Raw genomic sequence first — 20,164 nt, 5'->3', positions numbered from 1 at the left:
TCAGAAGACAGCCTCCTCCTCTGAAAGTCAAACTCATTTTGACAAATCCTGACTGTGTGGGAGGTGCTGCACTAGATATGCACAAGCAGCAGGACTTTCAAATCAAAAAGAAGGGAAAAAATGTTTGAGACGTTCCACCTTAAAGCACAACACCACTCCACATGAAAGCACTAGAATATACTCAAGATAGCTTGCTGGGTGATGATTCATACACAGATGTATGTGCACTTACTCGACTTGCATAGCACCAGAGAGGTTCAACTGAAATGTTGTGATTCTTCTCTTTTTTGAGTTTGTGTGTAGTTAAAAGGATTTCAGCCTTATTGTCCTGCATTGTTACTTTGGGTATGTATGTAAAAAGCAGAGAAAGCAGGGCTGATGTTAAAGGATAAGGTTCAGAAGAAGCTGGGTAGATGAGGGGAAAATGTTGCTTTCCAGAGCTCAGTCTGTCTCTATTTTCAGCTCAGAACCATCTTAAGGCCACTGGCCAAGACGGGCCCTCCTCATAGCACTCAGTGGGGTAGAAACTAAGTCCAGCAATTTGCTGAATAAAGAAAGGACTGTTTTGAAAAATGGTTGCTTGTGACAAAAAAATCCCCTTAAAGGTTTAGTGTTGGTGTCTTTGCTGTGAAATGTATAATTTGCCATGAAAATGTACAATTTCAATCCATCACAGAGAACACACTGATGCACCACCAAATCAATGAGCTTTTCTTCCTCTTTCATATCAGCTCTCTTTCTCTGAAGATGTTTTCCAGCGAGTGGGCACCACAACGCTGATTTGCCATCCCAGCCTTCCCTCTGGATTTAATAAAATATCAGTGTTGCAATTTTTGTGAAAGGGGTTTATAAAATGTCAAAAAACAGACAGTTCAGGGAAAGGTAAGTCTGTCAGTTCTGCTTCTGTCTGATGAATGCTGCTGACTGTCGGTCCAGAACATCTCATTTATTTATTTAAAGAAAACGTAGCTTGCTGCTGTTTTTTACGTTACTTTATCTACGTTGTTTGCCCTCTGTCATCTTCCCCTTGCTTCTTTGTGCCATCTCTCTTTTCCACATCCTTTCTCTCTTCCATCCTTACTTACTCTCCCACCATATTTTGACGGTAAGCAGGCAAGAGCCAGCTGGTTCCCCTTCGTCCATGTGATTATCAAAAAAATGGCGAGGAAACCAATTCCATTAGCCATTTAGGCAGGGAGGGTGACCGTGGGCATGTGGGATTAGGTTTTCACACTCAAACACATACACATAATCGCATGCACATACACATATACCTCCATTGGTCCAACACAAGACACAAGGTCATGGCATTTTCATGTCAGGACGGGATGAAAATAGAAAGAGGGCCATGAGCTGGACAGACTGAGGCACAATGAGTCAGTGGACTGATAACACAGACAGACTGAATCAGTGGGCTGAAAGCAGAAGACGGGTTGTGGGAGTGTGTATGTGTGTTTGTGTGTGTGTGTGTTTTCTCTTTCAAGGGGGAGAGGAAGTCAGAGAGATGATGTTCTCAGGTTTTTAGGGGGTTAGCTCCGGGTGGTGAACACCAGTCCTGCAGGTCCCTGTGGACGTCCACGAACTGTTCCTCAACCCCAAACACAGGCTGAAAATAACTCATGTCCCTTTATTCCAATTAGATTTATTCTCCCCCTCCCCGTCTCACACACAGATGCACACACCGTTGCTCCGCTGTCTTTCAAGTTTTATGTTCTTACTCGTACCATCTGTTTTTTTATTCAGCTTAGTTTAAGTACTGGAATGTGGAAGAAGAGCGGAGGAAAAATATTTAGTTAAAATTGATTCTTTTTCTTTGTAAAATGAAGACTTTAAAGAAAATTTGTTTACGTCCCTAATTATTATTAAGTTATTATTATCATTATTAATTATTAAGTATTGCACAGTTTTAACATTTGGGGTTGCAATCTATCGTAATTTCTTATGGAAATTATGGGAATGTGAGTGGAATGTAACTGGCGTCTAATAATTGGGGCCATCAGCTTCACTACAACTGTCACAGCAATACAAATGGTGCAGAGGGGAGACACTACTGTGTGATCTCTGAGACTTGGAAGCTATGGCTTTTCCACAGGGAAACACTGTCCTCTTGTGGTAAATATTTTGAGATGAGAGATCTTCAAGAACATATAAGAATAAGCTTGTATGAATGATTTTTAGATGTTTAGCTAGGAGTACAGTCCCGGGCTATGGAAGCTTATTCTTTATGTATGGTATGTCAAATTAAAATTCAAGAACAAGCACTGACAATTTGTTATAAGGCATGAAAAACTACAAACATAGTGATGGGCACAACATAGGAACAAGCACCAAAGACAAGAAAAGTTGTGTAATGCTTAAAGGATATGGCTATAATATTCTATAAACCAATGCGAGAATGCATTTGCTAATGCATTGGTCTTTTCATGGGATTTGTTGAGAATAATAAAAATACAATATAATAACATCACCATTACTCATTAAGATTTTAGGGATGCAAGATGATTGTATGTAGGGGTTTAATTTTGTAGTGTCTTGTTACAGCTTCATAATTCTTCCACTGCAGCAGCTGAATAGATGTTATAATTGAAATGCCAGTCAGAAAAGAAGAGGTGGCATATCTGAAGTCTCAGGGATGGCATATGAGTATCACAAGGGAATGAAGTAGCAGAAAAGGCAGAACGAAATAGGTTCAAAGAAGAGTGAAAGAGAGACAGTAAAAGTCACCATATGATTAAAAAGTGACTCACTGGTTAGAGTTGACTAGTCCACCACAGAAGAAGACTGCAGTGAGCCGACTCATGGCCATAGAAACTAGTGAATAGAAGACGCTCTTGTAATTGTATATTGGTAATTCACTACTTTGATGCAGTTAAAATTCCTCCCATGAAATAGCTGAAAACATTTTGTAAGTAAACATATATTTCATGAGTGGACAGCGCACTAACTTGGTGGGGAAAAAAAAGAAAAATAAAAAGTGGAATAGGAATTACAGATCTATACGTTCTTATTCTATGTCCTCGTTGCGACTCCCGGAAGCCAGGACTCGCCGCTTTTCGCGTCACATCCCCGCAGCGCGAAAACTGTACTTTCACGCCTGAACCAAAACAACACTGAGGTGAGTTGAATTCATAGCATAACTGAGCTGGAGATGACCGCTACCAACCAAAGTCATTCTCGTTGTACAGCGCGGAGGAAACCTCTGTTGGACAGTGAGTCGCTAACCGTCAAACACGGCAACGTAGCATGTAGCTAAACTTGCGCTGTTAGCTAGCGTTAGCCTGCTGAGTTGACAGGTAGTTACCTATGTGGTACGTTAGCTTCCCGGACATCCTACACAGATGAACATTACACGTTCAACCCAACAACATCACGGCGTTTAAAGGTAGTAACGTTAACACGTAAACATTTCGTCTCTTAAAACATTAACCGGGTGTTTTTCCAGATTTCTTCTTTAGCTTGACTTGCATTGAAGTTCGGAAAGTAACGTCAGGAAGTTAAGACCAGTATTTGCCTGATTAACTTCATATAATACTTTAATTGTCTTCACATCTCGAAATGAGCTCGGCTAAATGCCCAGAATTTATTGTCTCCTAACCTAATAAAACTATGCGCTTCGTATAAGTAATATACTGAAGTCAGTGAATTGTATAAATAAAGACACAGATTTGAGCCACTTGAGGCAGCTCCACCTCCTTTTTTACGCACTCTGGCTTCCCTCATAAATTGTGAAGGATTGACTCAATAAGAAATGGTGCACTGTTGTCGTGGTCTAAAGGAGTTTCATTTAGAAATATAAAATGATTTTGCTTGATACTTAAGTTGTGAATTAAAACAGATTTCCCTGCAAAAGACCTTAGAGCTAAGAGTTGAAAGCATCCTTTGCAATTTCCTTTTTTTTCAGACTTGTAGCTGAAGAGATGTCAAATTTGATAAATCTGTAGATTTAGTTAGGAACATTTTGTTCACTCTGTTGCTCATTCAAAAATGCATGACAAGGTGTGACTTAACTTCTCACTGCTGGGATAAATATGATCCATTGCCCACCTGCATTGACTTTGTCCAGTGCTGCAAAGTTAAACATTGCTTTTCAAATCAGTTTCACTTTCAGTATGATGTTTTGTCTCTCAGAATTACAGCTAACAGTTTAACTGTTGGCTGAATTTCTGTAGCTCTGCTATTTTTCTTGCAGTTTTGCTCTCCATTGTGATCTGAAAAATATGCCAAATTGTTTGCAAATCAGTTGGTTTCTGCATAGCTGACTATTCTCTCAAGTACAGTTTATTCAGTTTTTCAGCACAGTAATTTTCGATATATAGTGTGATATTTGTCTCCGATTTGTTGCAAGACTCGACAGTGTGCGTTTGTAGCTGCAAAGTGCAAACTGACAGCAACAAAATGCTGCAGTGAACAGATTAACTGATAGCCTGGTAACCACAATATGCCCGTTTGTCAGCGTAGCTGCAGCTGAATTTTAAGGGCACATTGCGAATAAGAAGTCAGTATTCATCCACTGCTGTAATATGTTCTTCAGCTGATCCCACAGTGAAATGCTCTGGCACGGCCTGTCCTCTTTTCATCACTGCTGTTGATTTAAGTCGTGTTTTCCTTTTCTCTCTCCCCCTTTTCTCTTTCAGAAAGCCAAAATGTCAAAGATAGACAAGATGAGTATCCTAGGGGTGAGGAGCTTTGGGATTGAGGATAAAGACAAACAAGTCATCACTTTCTTCAGTCCTCTGACTGTGCTGGTCGGACCCAACGGAGCGGGGAAAACGGTATGAGACCATGATTTGACAAGAGCAAAGGTTGACTGTGAAGCGCGACCTGTGGAGAAGGAACAAGATGGTCGACAGTATGCGTTTGAGATGACACATATGCATTGGGTTTTCAAAATGAAAACTACAACTCTTGTTTGTTAATTCTTTTGGCCATTTTCTTTTTTGTTTCCAGACTATTATTGAGTGTCTAAGGTATGCAACATCAGGAGAGCTTCCTCCTGGATCTAAAGGAGGTGCTTTTGTTCATGATCCAAAGGTGAGCTTGCTCTCTTGTGTCAGTGAGTGACAATAGCTGAGTGACAAAAGGTGGCTTTGAAATGTTCTTTTGAATGATTTTCTCTGGGATGTCAAAACATTTTGCATACAAGTGCAATCTGTAGTTCAAATAATAGCCGTAAAGCCGGCAAAATACATGACATGACACAAAACATGTCACCGGGGTCACCAGCAAATGGTGCAGGCAGCATGAAGGGATGTTAAACATTTGTCATTTGCATGAGCACTACTTTCCACATTTTCATGATACAAAGCCGTTTGAAAATCCATAAAGTTTTCCTTCAAGGAATGAAGGTTAATTTATATTCATACCTTAACTGTGGATTTTCACAAAAGTCTCATAATCCCTTTCTTTTCTTGTTTAAGATCGATGTGGAACTATTAAAGTTATCAGAGCATTTCCTTGAAGTTCCAGTCAGATGAGGATTACTGAGGCTGTCTGTGTTAAATGAAAGTCATGCTGTGTGAATTCCAGGACGCCCATGAGACGGACGTGCGAGCACAGATTCGACTCTTATTCAGTGACGTCAATGGAGAGAAAGTGACCATCCATCGCTCCATGTCGTGCACTCAGAAGGCAAAGAACTACACTTTCAAAAGCTTGGAGCAGGTCATTACCAGATATAAGTAAGCCACAGTCTCAAGTGTCTTTACTCGTTTTTTGTTAAATATTGAAAAAAAATCTGTTTTTCTGAACTGATATCAATGTCCCATGACCCCTTCGTCTACATGTGACCTCTATCATCATTCATCCAGAGACGGCGAGAAGGTGAGCTTGTCGTCAAAGTGCGGTGAGCTGGATCGGGAGATGATTTCTTCACTGGGTGTATCGAAGCCTGTGCTGAATCATGTCATCTTTTGTCACCAAGAAGAGTCTAACTGGCCACTTAGTGAGGGCAAAGCACTCAAAGACAAGTTTGACTCCATCTTCGCTGCAACCAAGTAAAGCCAACTCATTCTTACATGTTTAAAAAGAAAAAAAACATGACCTCCAAATCCAAAGCAACACTGTTAACCCGCATATGCCGTTCAGAAGGGAAATTCAGTCTCTTTGTGATTCTCCCAGATATATCAAAGCTCTGGACACGATGCGTCAGTTGCGTCTTAAACAGAGTCACACAGTCAAAGAGTGTCAGGTGGAGCTGCGCTACCTGAAGCAGAACAAGGAGAAAGCCCAGCAGATTAGAGAGACGGTTGCCGCCAAGGAGTCTCAGCTGATGTCCTCTAAGGACAGCGTCCAGCAGATAGAGAACCAGATCGATCCACTGGAGGTTGGTTGATGATTTATGTTTGTATGCATGTTGATATACATGAAATATTAGTTTGCACTGAGTGCTGTGACACAGCAGCTGATTTTGTTTTACATTGCCAGATCTCTTTATCATTGTGAGATTACAGTCATTATCACACGATTTCACTGCTAATGTAAACTGTCAGTTGTGCCACTTGCTTAAATGGAAAGAAGCTGCACCTTTGTTTCTGTAAAATTGTACAGCAAAGTATTTTGATGCAGTGTATACATCGGAAAAAAGTGATTTGAATAGAGCTGTACCTGTCGTTTTTCACTCTTTTTTGTTGATTTATAAACTATAGAATGTCCAAAAAAATGGCAGATCCCACTGTTTGTTTGCAGGCGTAGGCATGCTGAAGTATTACAGTCCTGCCACTTATGTTGTATATTCTATAATAATTTTCAGAACCGACTGACAGATATTGACATGAAGCTGGGTAAAGTGATGAAGCTGGACAACGACATCAAGGCTTTAGAGAGTAGGAAGAAACAGATGGAGGAGGACAACAAGGAGCTGGAGGAAACAATGGAACAGGTAACATAAAAATATGTAATATATGCACATGTAAACAAACGCGAGTTAGTTATTTTTATGATGGAAAAAAGTAAAATCAAGAGCAATTAGAAACAGAAATGAGCTATTAAGGATGGAGGGAAACACACCAGAATAACTGCTCACTTTCCACAGATAACGCTGATTGTGGATGCAGCTAAAATGTTTTGGGAAACCTCACAAGATACTTAAAAGACAATTAAGGCTGGATTTAAAAAAAAGATTAGATAGAAAATGAAATGCATGAACAAAGATGATGAGGTTAAAATGAGGAAAACACAGCAAAACCCTCTATTTTTCTCTCTGTGTGAGGGTTTATTTGGCTAAACACCTGCTTAATAAGACTCCAGCCTCCACTCTGTGTGAAGTATCATTAACCAAAATGGGAAAGTAATATAACGCCTGCAGATGGTGAATGAGGTTGTTTTAATTCTGCCCCGACAAACCGGTTCATCACTGGCTTTTATTGATATGAATGTCTTTTACAGCTCTTGGATGTTTCTGCTCCTCTGCCTTCCAGGAGCCCAGAATCTGTTCTTCCATCTGTTTGGTGTTTCTGAGCCGTGTTTGTGTCTGCGGCTGAAGAGCGTTTGTTTATGTCTGTGATAGTAAAAGTGTCAGCAGCTGAGGGCTCTTTGTGAATGTGTTGTCATGTGTTTTTTTTTTTTGTGAGTGACAGGTGAATTGTCAGTGTGATAACGTGATGTTGACATTTTGTGTTTGTCAGGAATATGGCCATAATTACATGCTGTCTATGGTTGTATTCACGTACTCCTCCCCTGGAGATCAAACACGTCCATATGAATTTGAATAGCGGAGGTAGAATGACTTGCACCATGAAATATTTCCTGTTTTGAGCTGTCCAGCAATTAATCATATTTATAGAACCTGTCAGTTTTGTTGTTTACTGTAGTTGCACTAATGCCTCACATGTAATGTAGTAATGATGTAATGCTCTTACTGTAAGCAGGTATTTTCATTTCATTTTGAAAAGATGTATTGGTGCATATAGTTTTATTAAGCCACTGAACTGTGTGCGCGGCAGGTGTTCCAGGGTTCAGATGAGCAGCTGCAGGAGCTTTACCAGAACCACCAGAGGACGGTGAGGGAGAAGGAGCGGAGGCTGACAGACTGCCAGAAGGAACTGGAGAAAGCTGGCCGGGAGTGTCAGAGACTCAACAGAGTCAAGGCTGATCTGCTGGTGGAACAAGGTACACACACCCACACATTGTACTAGGGTAACCAGTCAACCCCAAAATGGCACTTTTAAGCGCACCTTACACCCTGAAATCCCCCTCTCTTTTCCCAGGTCGTCTACAGTTGGAGGCCGACCGCCACACTCAAAACATCAAGAACCGGGACGCTCAGGTGAGACAGACTAATTAACTTCTATGCACCCGTATCTCTACCTAATGATTAACAGTTAACCGTGTTTTACAAAATAATGAATTGAATTTTGAAAGTTGTTTGCTGTGAACACTCACATGCAGTGTCTCTTCTCAGGTTCGCTCTTTGTCGACCTATCTGGAGATGGAGGGTTACGACCGAACGCCCTTTACTGCTCTGCAGCTTGAGAGCTTTCATGGGCACGTCACACGAAGACTGGAGCAGGAAAAAGAGACAGTCAGTCAGGTTATGGTAAGAAATGCTCATTTTGATTTCTGAACATGACGGAAAAGTCATCGCACTTCTCCTCCTCATACTTCGTGTAATATTATATACCGCAGACATGATGTAGCCTTTATCAGTGTCAGGACTGATTTGGTTTGATATTTGATATTTAATCAGAGCTTTAAAATTCATGCATTTAATACACTAGAATGTTGGAAACCAGTGTTAGAGATCTATTCAGATTGATAGTTGCTGCATTAAGATGCTCTCTTAATATGTTAATGGTGAACAGTGGTTGCACATGTGCCTCCAACTCTCATGTATTGAGGCTCGATCAGGATCAGGATATTATTGTGTCCACTCAGGCGGACCTGCAGGAAAAGGAGCAGCAGAAGCAGCAGTCCATTGATGAAATGAGGGATAAGAAGACGGGCCTGGAGAGAACCGTGGAGTTGAAGAGAGACCTGCAGGGAAAGAAGCAGCAGGAACTGAGGAACGTCAGGGCAGAGCTGCAGAGGCTGGAGGGTTCGTCCAGTCGGCTGCAAGAACTGGAGAGTGAGCTGGCTAAAGTGGTGAGTGTACATACACAGACGGCTATGATGAGGTTGTCTGAGGTCATACATAACATACGGCTCCTTTTTATCCTGAAGTACCATGTGGCGTGATCACACTGCTCTATGTGTTTTCCTCCTCAGGAGCGTGAGCTTCAGAGCACAGTTCAGAGCTCCAGTGTGGAGGAGCTGAAGGCAGAGGTTGTGGAGCTTCAGAGAGAAAAAGCTGAACTTGACCGCACACAGAGACAGCTCGACAAAGAGATGGAAATGCTCAACATGCACACCACCGCACGCACACAGATGGACATGCTGAAAAGGGAAAAGGTAATGTGCAAGCGAGATTCACTGGAAGCCTACTGGTGAACTTTGTCTCTCTCTGGCCTCTGACCTGAGCCTGACTCTGTATGTTTATCTCCTGTCTCTGCTTTACTCTTCCCCTCTTCATATTTCCCCTACTTCCTCGCTCACTCCTGTCGTCTGTCCTTTCTCTGTTGGCTCGCCTCTCATCTTTCCTTTTTGTTCCTCCAGACGGACAAGGAGGAGCAGGTACGTAAGATCAAGTCTCGGCACAGCGAGGATCTGGTGTCCTTACTGGGCCACTTTCCCAACAAGAGGGAGCTAGAGGACTGGATCTATGCCAAGTCTAAGGAAGTTAACGGTACCAGGGACAAACTTGCCAAATTGAAGTTAGTAAGATTTATTTACATTAAAGCTCATATATGATAATAGAAAATGTGACAAAAAAATCCCTTTCTGTTGCACTGACAAGTATTATGGCATGATTTTGATAATTAGTAAGGACCTGGCATCAAGTGAGCAGAATAAAAACCACATTGCTGCTGAGGTACGCAAGAAGGAGCAGCAGTTAACCAACGACCAGGAGAAGTTCTTCAATGTGTGTGGCAGTCAGGATCTGGAGCAGGACCTGGGCAAACTGCAAGAAGATTTAGAGAAGATCTCCAAACAAAGAGGTGAATGCTATGAAACAGAAATTGCTTCTTTGCACAGACACTAATAGTAGTGTGTGATGAGAGATAAGATGACATCTGGAGTGTAGATTTAAAAGAAAACAAGAATAAACCGGCTAAGTAAGATGATGGGATGAGTCCCAGACAAATCCGGTCCTCGTTCCCCTCATATGCTCCGAACTTCATCATAAATTTTGTTTTTAAGCTCCTCCAAAAGTCTGTATCTCTCTTTGAAAATGCTCCCTAAAAGCCTCCTTGTGTCCTACGTTTATCACTATCTTATTTGAGTGTCTGAATTTTAAGTGCTGCTTACTGTCTAACGAACTGGTGAAGTAGCAGTTGAAGTTGGGGTTTGGCAATCGTTTCGATTTGCATATTGTCCGATCGTGCTTACTTGAGGTTGCCGATAGGAGATCTGATCGATAAGATTATTAAGATCTTAGTTCTAACAAGCCTAGTTGAAGTTACACATGCGGTCATTTTAACCTCATAGTCAAGTCATAAATGTGTTCTCTCTTCCTCCAACTGTGTTCTTCCAGCCATGTTAGCTGGAGCCACAGCAGTGTACACCCAGTTCATCAGCCAGCTGACGGAGGACAGAGAGCCCTGCTGCCCTGTGTGCCAGCGGACGTTCCCCTCAGAGTCTGATCTGCAGGAAGTTATCAGTGACATGCAGTCCAAACTCCGCCTGGTGCCAGACAAGCTGAAAAACACAGAGCACGACCTGAAGAGGAAGGAGAGGAGGAGAGATGACATGGTGGCTCTCAGACCTGTCAGGTACGGAGGAAGCTGGTTGTGTGACGACAGATTATGTAATGGTGTCACAAGTGTACTGGTGTCACCATTTCATTATCAATTAATCAGTATATTCACATTTAACTGATTCATTGGTTCAACTTCTTCTTTCCCTTTTCCTCCATTTGTCTGTTCAGAGTGTAGAACACAGGTATTATGATGTGTAACCCACTAGATGGAGCTACATTCTCATACGATTGAGATTTTATCTGCGTTTCTCTTTTCATGACCTGAGCAGAACCTTAGAGGGTGTAGTGACCCAGCAGCCAATCCCTTCACTTTTGAATAAAGAACTTTTTATTGCTGACCTTTCAAGAAGTGAGATGATATTCAGAGCAGCTGAACCTACTGAAATTAAAAAATCTCATTTAGAAGTAACATATATACAAAGCATAAATCGGCATTTAATTGATAGACCAGAACTGCCTGCAATAAAAAGGTGCTTTCGGTGTATGACACACTCAAGTTACTTGTGAAACGTACACCTTTATTCTCTGCTCAAAGTGTATTTCTATTGTCTTTCTTGCCCTCCAGACAGTCCCTTATACAGCTACAGGAAAAGGAGTTGCCTGAGTTGAGAAACCGCCTGCAGACTGTCAACAGGGAAATCGAGAGGCTTAAGGGCGACGTGGAGGAGCAGGAGACTCTGCTCGGTACCTTGATGTCAGAGGAGGAAACAGCCAAGGCCTGCCTGCAGGACATATCTCTCATGGACAGATACCTGGTACCATCCTCTTAATCTGTCTCACTCTTTATGACCACCTGTCTCTTTCCATCCAGTACAGTCTGACCAGTTCCTGGCTGTGTCTCTCCTCTCTCTTTCACTTTTAATCTTTCCACCCAAGTGCATCCCCTTTTCCTCCAGATAGATCCTATGAATCTCTTACCTGACGTTGTCTCTGTTTTCCCTATATAAGTTGCAAATAACAGCAGCATCGCACAAGAAAAGTTGTGAAAAGTCTTGCCTATTTTTCTTTCCAGATGGACCTTAAAGAGGTGGAGAGGAAAATCGCTCAGCATGCAGCCAAACTCCAGGGAGTAGACATGACCAGAACCACCCAGCAAGTCAGTCAGGAGAAACAAGAAACCCAGCACAAGCTAGATACCAGTAAGTGGGCATCATGTACCAAACAGCTTAAAAATGCATCACACATGGCACCCGCTTTAAGTTAACTATCGTAACCTCTAAATTTAAAGTAAGAATGAATGTTAACACACACAAAACATTCATTATTATCATCCTCTCTTTCATTTGCGCAAAGCTAATCACAGAGGTGGAGATAATCAGGTTAAACTGGGCTTGTTTCAAAGCTGTGCTCTGGCCTGTGTTTATGCAGTGTCCTGTGGATTTGTGGAAGTTACATTTTAAAACTGCTGCAGTCGAAAAAAATACACACAGACATATTCAAACATGCAAAAAGACAAACATGAATGAATCATGAATCATTATTTGTCACCATGGAGTTGAAGCAGTTGTAATATTTCTCTGTTCTTGTCTTTTCCTGTCTGTAACTTTTTGTGTACTCGCAGCCTCCAGCAAGATGGAGCTGAAGCGTAAGCTGATCCAGGACCAGCAGGATCAGATTCAGATGCTGAAAAGTACCGTGAATGAGACGAGAGCAGAGAAGCTCCAGCTGAGCAGCGATATGCAGAAACAGCAGCAGCTGGAGGAGCAGAGTGTCGAGTTCACCACTGAAATACAGGCTTTAACCAGGGACATCAGGGTATATTTTACTGTGTTTTTGTTCATGTGAGCGCCTTTGTGTAAGATTGTTGTGGAGGCAACAAGTTCAAGTTCACCCTCTTGACGTGTAACTGAGGATGCAATGCACATTTTGCACAGCATATTTTACTACTATACTACAAAAATGCCATGTTGTCCCTCCACCAGGAAGCGAAGGAACAGCTGACCCCTTTGTCTGCTGCTCTGGAGAAGCTGCAGCAGGAGAAGCAGGAGCTGGTGGAGCGCAAGAGGCAGAAGCAGGAAGAGGGGCAAGAGAAGGTGGACACGATCTCGCTTTGCTCTGTCTGTCACTGTACTGTACTGAAAACGTAGCACAAATTCAGAAATAAACTGTTGTTTCACCCACATGGGAGTGTACAAGGTAGATTATACCCCCCACCTCCTTTGAATTATTGAACTATTGAATATATTTGATAGTGAAATATTAAATCAGCAGTGAGTTAGAATCATTTTAAAAACACATACCTGCTGTTGTGTGTACCGAAGTTCAAAAATAATAAAGCAAATAATGTCAGAGGGTAAGAGTGGAAAGCAGCTTTTAACCTCTTGTGCTGTGTATGATTCATCTTAATCTGGCCTCCATTCTGACACTTGTTCACCGACAGATCAATGGCATCAAAGAGAGGGTGAAGGCGATCACCACCTTGGAAAGAGAAATCACCAAATACGTCAATGAAGGCAAAGACGAATACAAAGAGGTAACGTGTTTGTTACTGGCATGCTTGATACGTCTGTACCTCCGTGGATCATTTTATGATGGATATATACGTATGATTATCATAAGAGGTAAAACACATGCTGCATTCATTCACTCTGAAACACCAGCTTTGCTTTTCTCTTTGAATAACTCTGCCGTCATCTTGGGTGCAGTTATGTTGCATTACTCAAAATTATTGAGCAACTTTCTTGACTTTGTCTGTTATCACAGCAAAAAGAGACCGAGCTTCAAGAAACCAACACTCAGCTCCACGAGGCCGAGAAGAATAAAGAGAAAATCAACAAGGAGATGGGAAACATCCGTCAGGACATAGACACTCAGAAGGTAGGTTATTGTCTTCATCTTTGTCTTTCTGTCTCTTCTACTTTTTAAAGACAGCTTTAAGTTCAATCCACCAATGTGCTGGTTTGTACAAATAAGGCCTCAGTTATCCATTTTAACGATGTTGCATCCAAACACTGTGCTGTATGTTCTTTACCTCCGGATTTCTGGCACAACTACACAAGTTGCATGGAGAAGGGAAAGCTGTCCTAAAGGCCCAAAACTCAACCAACACATGAAGCATCTGTAGGGACATGGTATATAGTAGTACATAGTACATAGTAGTATGTGTTTTTAACTTGTTTATATTATAGGTCCAGGAGCGTTGGCTGCAGGACAACCTGACCTTGAGAAAGCGCGTTGAGGAGTTGAAGGAGGTTGTTGCTAAACGAGAGGTTCTTCTCAAAGACATGGGGAACATGCAAGTCTTGCAGCTACGCCAGTAAGAGCACTACACTGTTATCAATCATGTGTAAGATCAATAAGTGATAAACGGGAAGCGAGCTGGACAGAAGCACAATCGCTTTTATATCTGCAGTGTCACACTTCTGGGTGTAAAGTTTACTGTCAGACTTGTAGAAATATTAGAAGTTACACATGATGTGTTCACCTCCTGGCTTTCTGTGCTCATCCAGAGAACGACGTGAAGCAGAACGCAAGTTGGAAGACTTGAAGAAGAACCGCAGTATTGCGCTGGGTCGTCAAAAAGGCTTTGAGGAGGAGATACTGCATTACAGGTGAGATATGCAGATCCACTGTTGCAGTAGAGTACAGAGCTTAACTCAAATCAGATGGGATATTCCCTGTTATACCATTTTATTATCTAAGATTATCTATTATTATTGTTATTATCTATCTGACATTATCATGTCAGTGCTCCTGTCACGCTGAGAAAATAAATGATTTCCTGTTTACATTTCATCACTTTATGATAGAGCAACAAGTGATTGTTTCACTTGCTTCTGTCCTGCACTTCTTTTCATGAACTGAACTTGCTCTTTGAATTGATCACTTGCAGAAGAGAGCTACGAGAAGATCAGTATGACAAAGCTGATGAGCGCTACAAAAACAAGATGATCACAATGAGGACCACAGAGCTGGTCATCAAAGACCTGGATCTCTACTACAAGGCCCTCGATCAGTAAGTACTGCGCTAGCATGTACGCACACTAACTTCGGGTATTAACCCCAAAATATGTCTCAATCTGGTTCAGGCTTTCATGGATTGCATTGTAGTGGAACATAAGTATTAACACCGTTTTTGTCTTTATTTTGTAATGTTGTGAATTGTAATCAGCAATTTATTTGTCTGAATTAACAAACACAAATATGTTAATATAATTAATCAATTAATGAACAGTTCTGAAATGAGTTCTTCCAATCGCAAAGACACATACAAATACAACAATTACTGCAGAGTAATAGTTTATAGAAAAAGGTTTGCACTCAGCAGAGGCTTAGTGCTTACAAGTAGGTAGTACAGCTGGTAAGATCTACTTTGAACTTCAGCACATCCTGTGTTTAACCATCTTGTTCTCTTGTTATGAGACATCTGCCCGTACTCCTCCTTATCAGGCCCTTTGAGGGGTTTAGGTCATGATGAGAAGACTCTCAGATTGAGCAGTGATGTCAATTCTCTTGTAACTCCTCCAGGCAGTAGCACTGGAGGCTTTAGAAATTCATCAGCTGAGAGATTCCACAGGAAAGCGTTTGACTCTTACCAACACGGAGGTGCACTCTCACTTCACAGCACCTGCCAACCAGCTGGGGCCTTTCTTTGCAAGTTAAGCTTATTTGAAACCCATCGTATCATCGTTTTAAGCTTATTACCTTAAAGCTCTGAATCGAGACCATCCTGTCAGTGTGTGACGCTTGTGTTACCTCAAACAGATGCAGTACAGAGCGGTCCGCCGTTAACTGCTCTCATCATATCTTGTTTAATAGTACGTAGACCACAAATTGTGGCCTGTAGCTTTTTTTATATATATATATATATATAAAGGTGTGTGTGTGTGTGTGTGTGTATATATATATATATATATATATACACACACACACACACACATGTGGTTTGTTTTGGTCCAGGTCGTGTCAGTACAGCAGAACAAAGAAACACGAAAACATAATAAGGATATGAAGAAGATTACATACATTAAGATCAGATTTTATGAACATTATTTGTCTATGTACAAATATACGAAAAAGAAGACAATTCTGAGTTTACACAGGGACTAAAGTTCTGTTCAATGTGATAAATGTAGTGTGCAAAAATATCATAAATAATATAATATAATATGTGTGGTTTGGATTTGCACTCTGCACACTCAGATATTTGTTTCTCTTCAGGCTGCTGTGAAATAAACACAAAGCGACATTTAGGCACTGGAAGGCACCTCTAGAAAGTCAGTTAATCTGACGTCAGTCAAAGCAAAATAGTGACGAACTAGTGGTTAAGGGATTACATGTTATAGCACTTTTCTTTTCTATGTGTAGGTGTACAAAGTGTTTGCAGAAAGACACGTCAGTAACCAGTCTAAACTTTCTCTTAACTTTTGTTGTTGCACTGCACTGGAAAGTATTGTTGTAGTTACGATGGGCGTGCAAAGTGTGTAGCTGTAGTTTAGTGTTGTTGGACATTGTCTTTGTACAAATAACCCTGTCAGCAATGTCACCTTAATCCTGTCCATTTTAGAGCTCAACTATTTAGGCGATTAATCTATCAAGAAAAGATTAATCTGCAACAATTCTCACAATTGATTAATAGGTTTAGTACATTTTCAAGTGAAAATGGTCTGTTGGTCAGATAAGATGTCACATTTTAATTAAGTTAAATTCACATTAGCCTCTGATAAATCATAATTGGTGAACACAAACATCAATCATTTGATGTAACACAACATTGCACTATTTTTTGGTACGTGAATGGTCGGAGAAAGCCTTATTTTTATAAATTGCACCCACATTTTTGCAATTTCCACAATATTCCATGTTTTACAGTTGATGCTGTCTGTTTTTATAATGATGGAAATGATGGACCCTACAAGATTTATCACAAATTATCAGGTTTGTTTCCAAGAAGCGTACTGCATTACTATCGTTGGCATCACTGTAACGTGGCATCAGCTCTGCATTTGCATGCAGAATTGATTCTGGTGATAAAAATTTGCAGATACTTGGAAAATTATCAGCAGGGCGGCACGAAGCACTCAGCGGTCAGGCTTTTGCTCATTGTGCTTCTTCAGTGGCCTTCCATTGGATGCATAGAGAAGGTCGAAATCTAATCAACATCAAGACGTGTAGTCCCGCTGGCAAACCTTTTTTATTGGTCTTGGATATATGGATAAGTATGAGAGAGACACTAACTGAGGGGGAAAGGTGTCAGTGAGCCTCAGTGAGGAAGTGTGACCTCACTGTCTGAGATATCATCTGAGAAGAGAGCAGAAGCATCATTTACCCATATGTGTGGGTTAGTCGACACATCAGTCGCTGCACTGTTATCAAGATTGAAAGCAGGACTCAGCAGCCTTTCAGCAGACCATACATCCAGGTCACAGTTTCTGCCTTAATAGACAGAAAAGGTTTTCATGGTGAGATGTTTTGATTTTGGTTTGGAATATGAAACTTCCTCTGCTACTCACTTTGCAACACATTATTGTCTGTGCATGATGCGTCAAAACCCTGAAGGCGCTGCTGCGACTGTCAAGAGGCTGTGATCTCTTTCACTGCCCTAAAGTGAATTTGGTTCAAGCTTCTGTGAGTGCGTGTCTGTTGTTGTTTTCCTATTTATAGTGGGCAGTGCACATAAATCTCCTATAACATTTTAAACACATCAATGTCTGGAATTAACTCTGCAACTAAGACTGCAAAACCCGCGATGTCACGTGATGATGTTACTACGTTATAACACGAGGTACGGTGGGGTTCCTCAGCTTCATTTGTTCAAGGACCAGAATTTTTGTGGGATTCGCTGACAAAATGTGAGTCGACTCAACGTCTCCTTGTCTGATGACTGGGATGATCGACTTTTAGGGAGCAGCCTCGTTTCAGTGTGAACAGATTTGCTTCCTGCAACAAGGGCACAGCTATCCACGTATTTAAACACGATACTGAAACAGAATCCATGTTAAAGCTTGATGCTCGAGTACATTTAGGGAATTGAAGGTATCTTGAAGCAGGCCTAAAGGTCATTGGGTCACAGATGGAGAGCAGTCGCTGTGGGTGTGTGAACCAGATATTGTCTGTGGAGCAATGTGTTTAAAAAAAATGTGTTAAAATATATATACATATACAGCTGGACACTGCCCAGTACAGCCACAGTTTGATCTGCTTCTGATAAACTTTGTAATACATTTCTTCACAGAGCAAAGACTGTGGATTTTTATCCTCCATCTCTTAAATTGGCACATTAGGAAGCGATCTTTTAATTGCGAGTATGAATGGGAGGAATGATTTAAAATCCAGTATTCTTCAATAATATAGCAGGAAAAGTCCAAGAGAGGGGAACGCTTTTCATAATATGCTGTGTCTCAAATATAAAATCACTCTATTCTTCTGATCAGGTCACATAAACAGTTCTGTAAATAAGACAGAGTAGGTCAGATGGACAGATAAAGACGGCTCTGCTGCCTCTGTCTTTTCATACTTTTTTCCATTTATCCACCATATATGGGCATCAAAGGAAGCTTTGTTGGTTATGCCGTTATCACTGCACAGTTACCAGACCACATCAGAGTTTCTCGTCAGTTTGCTAGATGATAGACAAAGTGCTTCTTGGTATGCCGGAAAGCAGCATCCAGCTTGCTGCCTTCATATCTTTTATATCAACATATATCTTTGTATCAATGTTGCATGGATTTAGTAAATCTAAAAATTGTTGCTAGAATTTTGTAACCAAATTATCATAAAATATCTTATTGTTGGTTTTCAGTCAAGCCGTATGTAAATGTGTAAGAGCACACCTGTGTAACCTACGTAAATCTGCATTATCGTTATTATTAACAATTAATTCAGTTCCTTATTGTTATTATTAACATCATTATTAACGTCCCAACTTTTTAGGATCAGGGTTGTATCTCGTCCATCATTGGTTTTGTACATGAGCTTTGTTTTCCTGTTGGTTTCCTTCAGAACCATCATGAAGTTCCACAGCATGAAGATGGATGAGATCAACAAGATTATCAGAGACCTGTGGCGCAGCACCTACAGGGGTCAAGGTACATCTCACTTATATATTTGCATGCACATATGTTCACTCCTGCCTCTCTCGGCCTGTCATCACTCCCTCTTGCCCCCTCTCCAGATATTGAATACGTGGAGATCAGGTCTGACGTGGACGAAAACTCGTCTGCTGGAGTGAGGCGGAGGGTTTACAACTACAGAGTAGTTATGGTGAAAGGAGACACAGCTTTGGATATGAGAGGACGCTGCAGTGCCGGTCAGAAGGTACCAGAACAGGGTTTTCTGTATTAGCATCAAAAAATACAATCTTTTCCAGTGAATTATTATGCAAGTGAACTCAGTCTGAATTTTTTTTCTGAATACGCTCTTGTGCCTCTAGGTGTTGGCATCCCTGATCATCCGTCTAGCTCTGGCGGAGACCTTCTGTCTGAACTGTGGGATCCTGGCCCTCGATGAGCCCACCACCAACCTCGACCGAGACAACATTGAGTCACTGGCACACGCCCTCGTAGAGTGAGTATACACACCACACACAGTTTTTTTTTACTTCTTGTGAGGACCCTCATTGACACGGTGCATTTACCAACCTCTAACCTCGACTCGCCGTCACATCTACATGCCATAAGCCCAACTCTTCCCTGAAAATTAATTTACTCTTCAGACAGTGACCGTGTGAACTATTTGAATCTGACGTACTCCTCTATCTCCTCTCGCTCGCTCTCTCCAGGATCATTAAGAGCCGCTCTCGCCAACGAAACTTCCAGCTGCTGATCATCACCCACGACGAAGACTTTGTGGAGCTGCTGGGCCGGTCCAGCTACATCGAGCACTTCTACCGCATCCGTAAGAACCAGGACCAGAACTCTGAGATCACAAAGTGCAGCATCACCTCCCTCTCATCCTACCTCCACTGAGCAGACAGTCGTCTTTGATGTTCTTGAATTCATTCTGGTTGGGCAAAGTCTATGTTGAGTTGATTTAGCTTAAAAACAGTAATAATATAATATTTCAGACAAACTGACATTGAAGTTATGATCTCAATCAATAGCATGAATGTTCTGTGGATCAAGGCTTATTTAATATTGTCATTTTGAGACTTGCCCCAGTGTTTGTAGTCTTTACAAAGTGTCCATGTGATGGCCAGCAGCGTCAAAGTCAGGGCAATGTTGCAGTTATGTTTCCATGTTTGCCACTTTTTGAGCTCATAATCTTCTGTCATTAAATTGCTTGTGAAGGACGCTGGCGGTTTCTCTTCTCTCTGGGTTTTTTTTTTTTTATAACTTGCATGGCAACAGCGCTGCAGACTCGGTTCAAAGAAACATTGCAATGTTTTAGTGGAGCTACAACCTAATCAACCACATCTTATCTCGCAAACATTGC

General features: G+C 41.3%; 1 protein-coding gene across 2 annotated transcripts; it reads left to right on the top strand.

The window, feature by feature from the left end:
• Nucleotides 1–3,019: 3,019 nt before the first annotated feature.
• rad50 (RAD50 homolog, double strand break repair protein) lies at nt 3,020–20,026 on the top strand. Of its 2 annotated transcripts, none has more exons than XM_076751398.1 (28): nt 3,020–3,115; nt 4,635–4,772; nt 4,948–5,031; nt 5,527–5,678; nt 5,808–5,993; nt 6,118–6,322; nt 6,749–6,877; nt 7,941–8,106; nt 8,205–8,263; nt 8,399–8,533; nt 8,872–9,078; nt 9,202–9,384; nt 9,589–9,746; nt 9,856–10,031; nt 10,568–10,805; nt 11,358–11,547; nt 11,805–11,931; nt 12,354–12,547; nt 12,715–12,825; nt 13,173–13,265; nt 13,496–13,609; nt 13,921–14,048; nt 14,242–14,343; nt 14,625–14,747; nt 18,734–18,819; nt 18,906–19,048; nt 19,164–19,297; nt 19,512–20,026. In XM_076751398.1, the coding sequence occupies exons 2-28, from the start codon at nt 4,644–4,646 to the stop codon at nt 19,696–19,698; spliced, it is 3,939 nt and encodes a 1,312-aa protein (XP_076607513.1). In that variant the 5' UTR covers nt 3,020–3,115; nt 4,635–4,643; the 3' UTR covers nt 19,699–20,026. The 2 variants fall into 2 exon arrangements, with proteins under 2 accessions (XP_076607513.1, XP_076607514.1); XM_076751399.1 differs by having other exon boundaries at nt 3,075–3,209.
• Nucleotides 20,027–20,164: the final 138 nt, after the last annotated feature.

Source organism: Chaetodon auriga, chromosome 15, assembly GCF_051107435.1.
Source record: "Chaetodon auriga isolate fChaAug3 chromosome 15, fChaAug3.hap1, whole genome shotgun sequence".
In the NCBI taxonomy this organism is placed as follows: Eukaryota; Metazoa; Chordata; class Actinopteri; order Chaetodontiformes; family Chaetodontidae; genus Chaetodon; species Chaetodon auriga.
This window is presented reverse-complemented; position numbering and strand designations above follow the sequence as displayed.

Excerpts from the sequence above, each read along its gene's own strand:
- rad50 (XM_076751398.1), top strand. The coding sequence starts at position 4,644 with ATGTCAAAGATAGACAAGATGAGTATCCTAGGGGTGAGGAGCTTTGGG. Across the intron at positions 5,032-5,526 it reads CTTTTGTTCATGATCCAAAG|GACGCCCATGAGACGGACGT; the intron begins GTGAGCTTGCTC and ends TGTGAATTCCAG. Across the intron at positions 6,323-6,748 it reads ACCAGATCGATCCACTGGAG|AACCGACTGACAGATATTGA; the intron begins GTTGGTTGATGA and ends AATAATTTTCAG.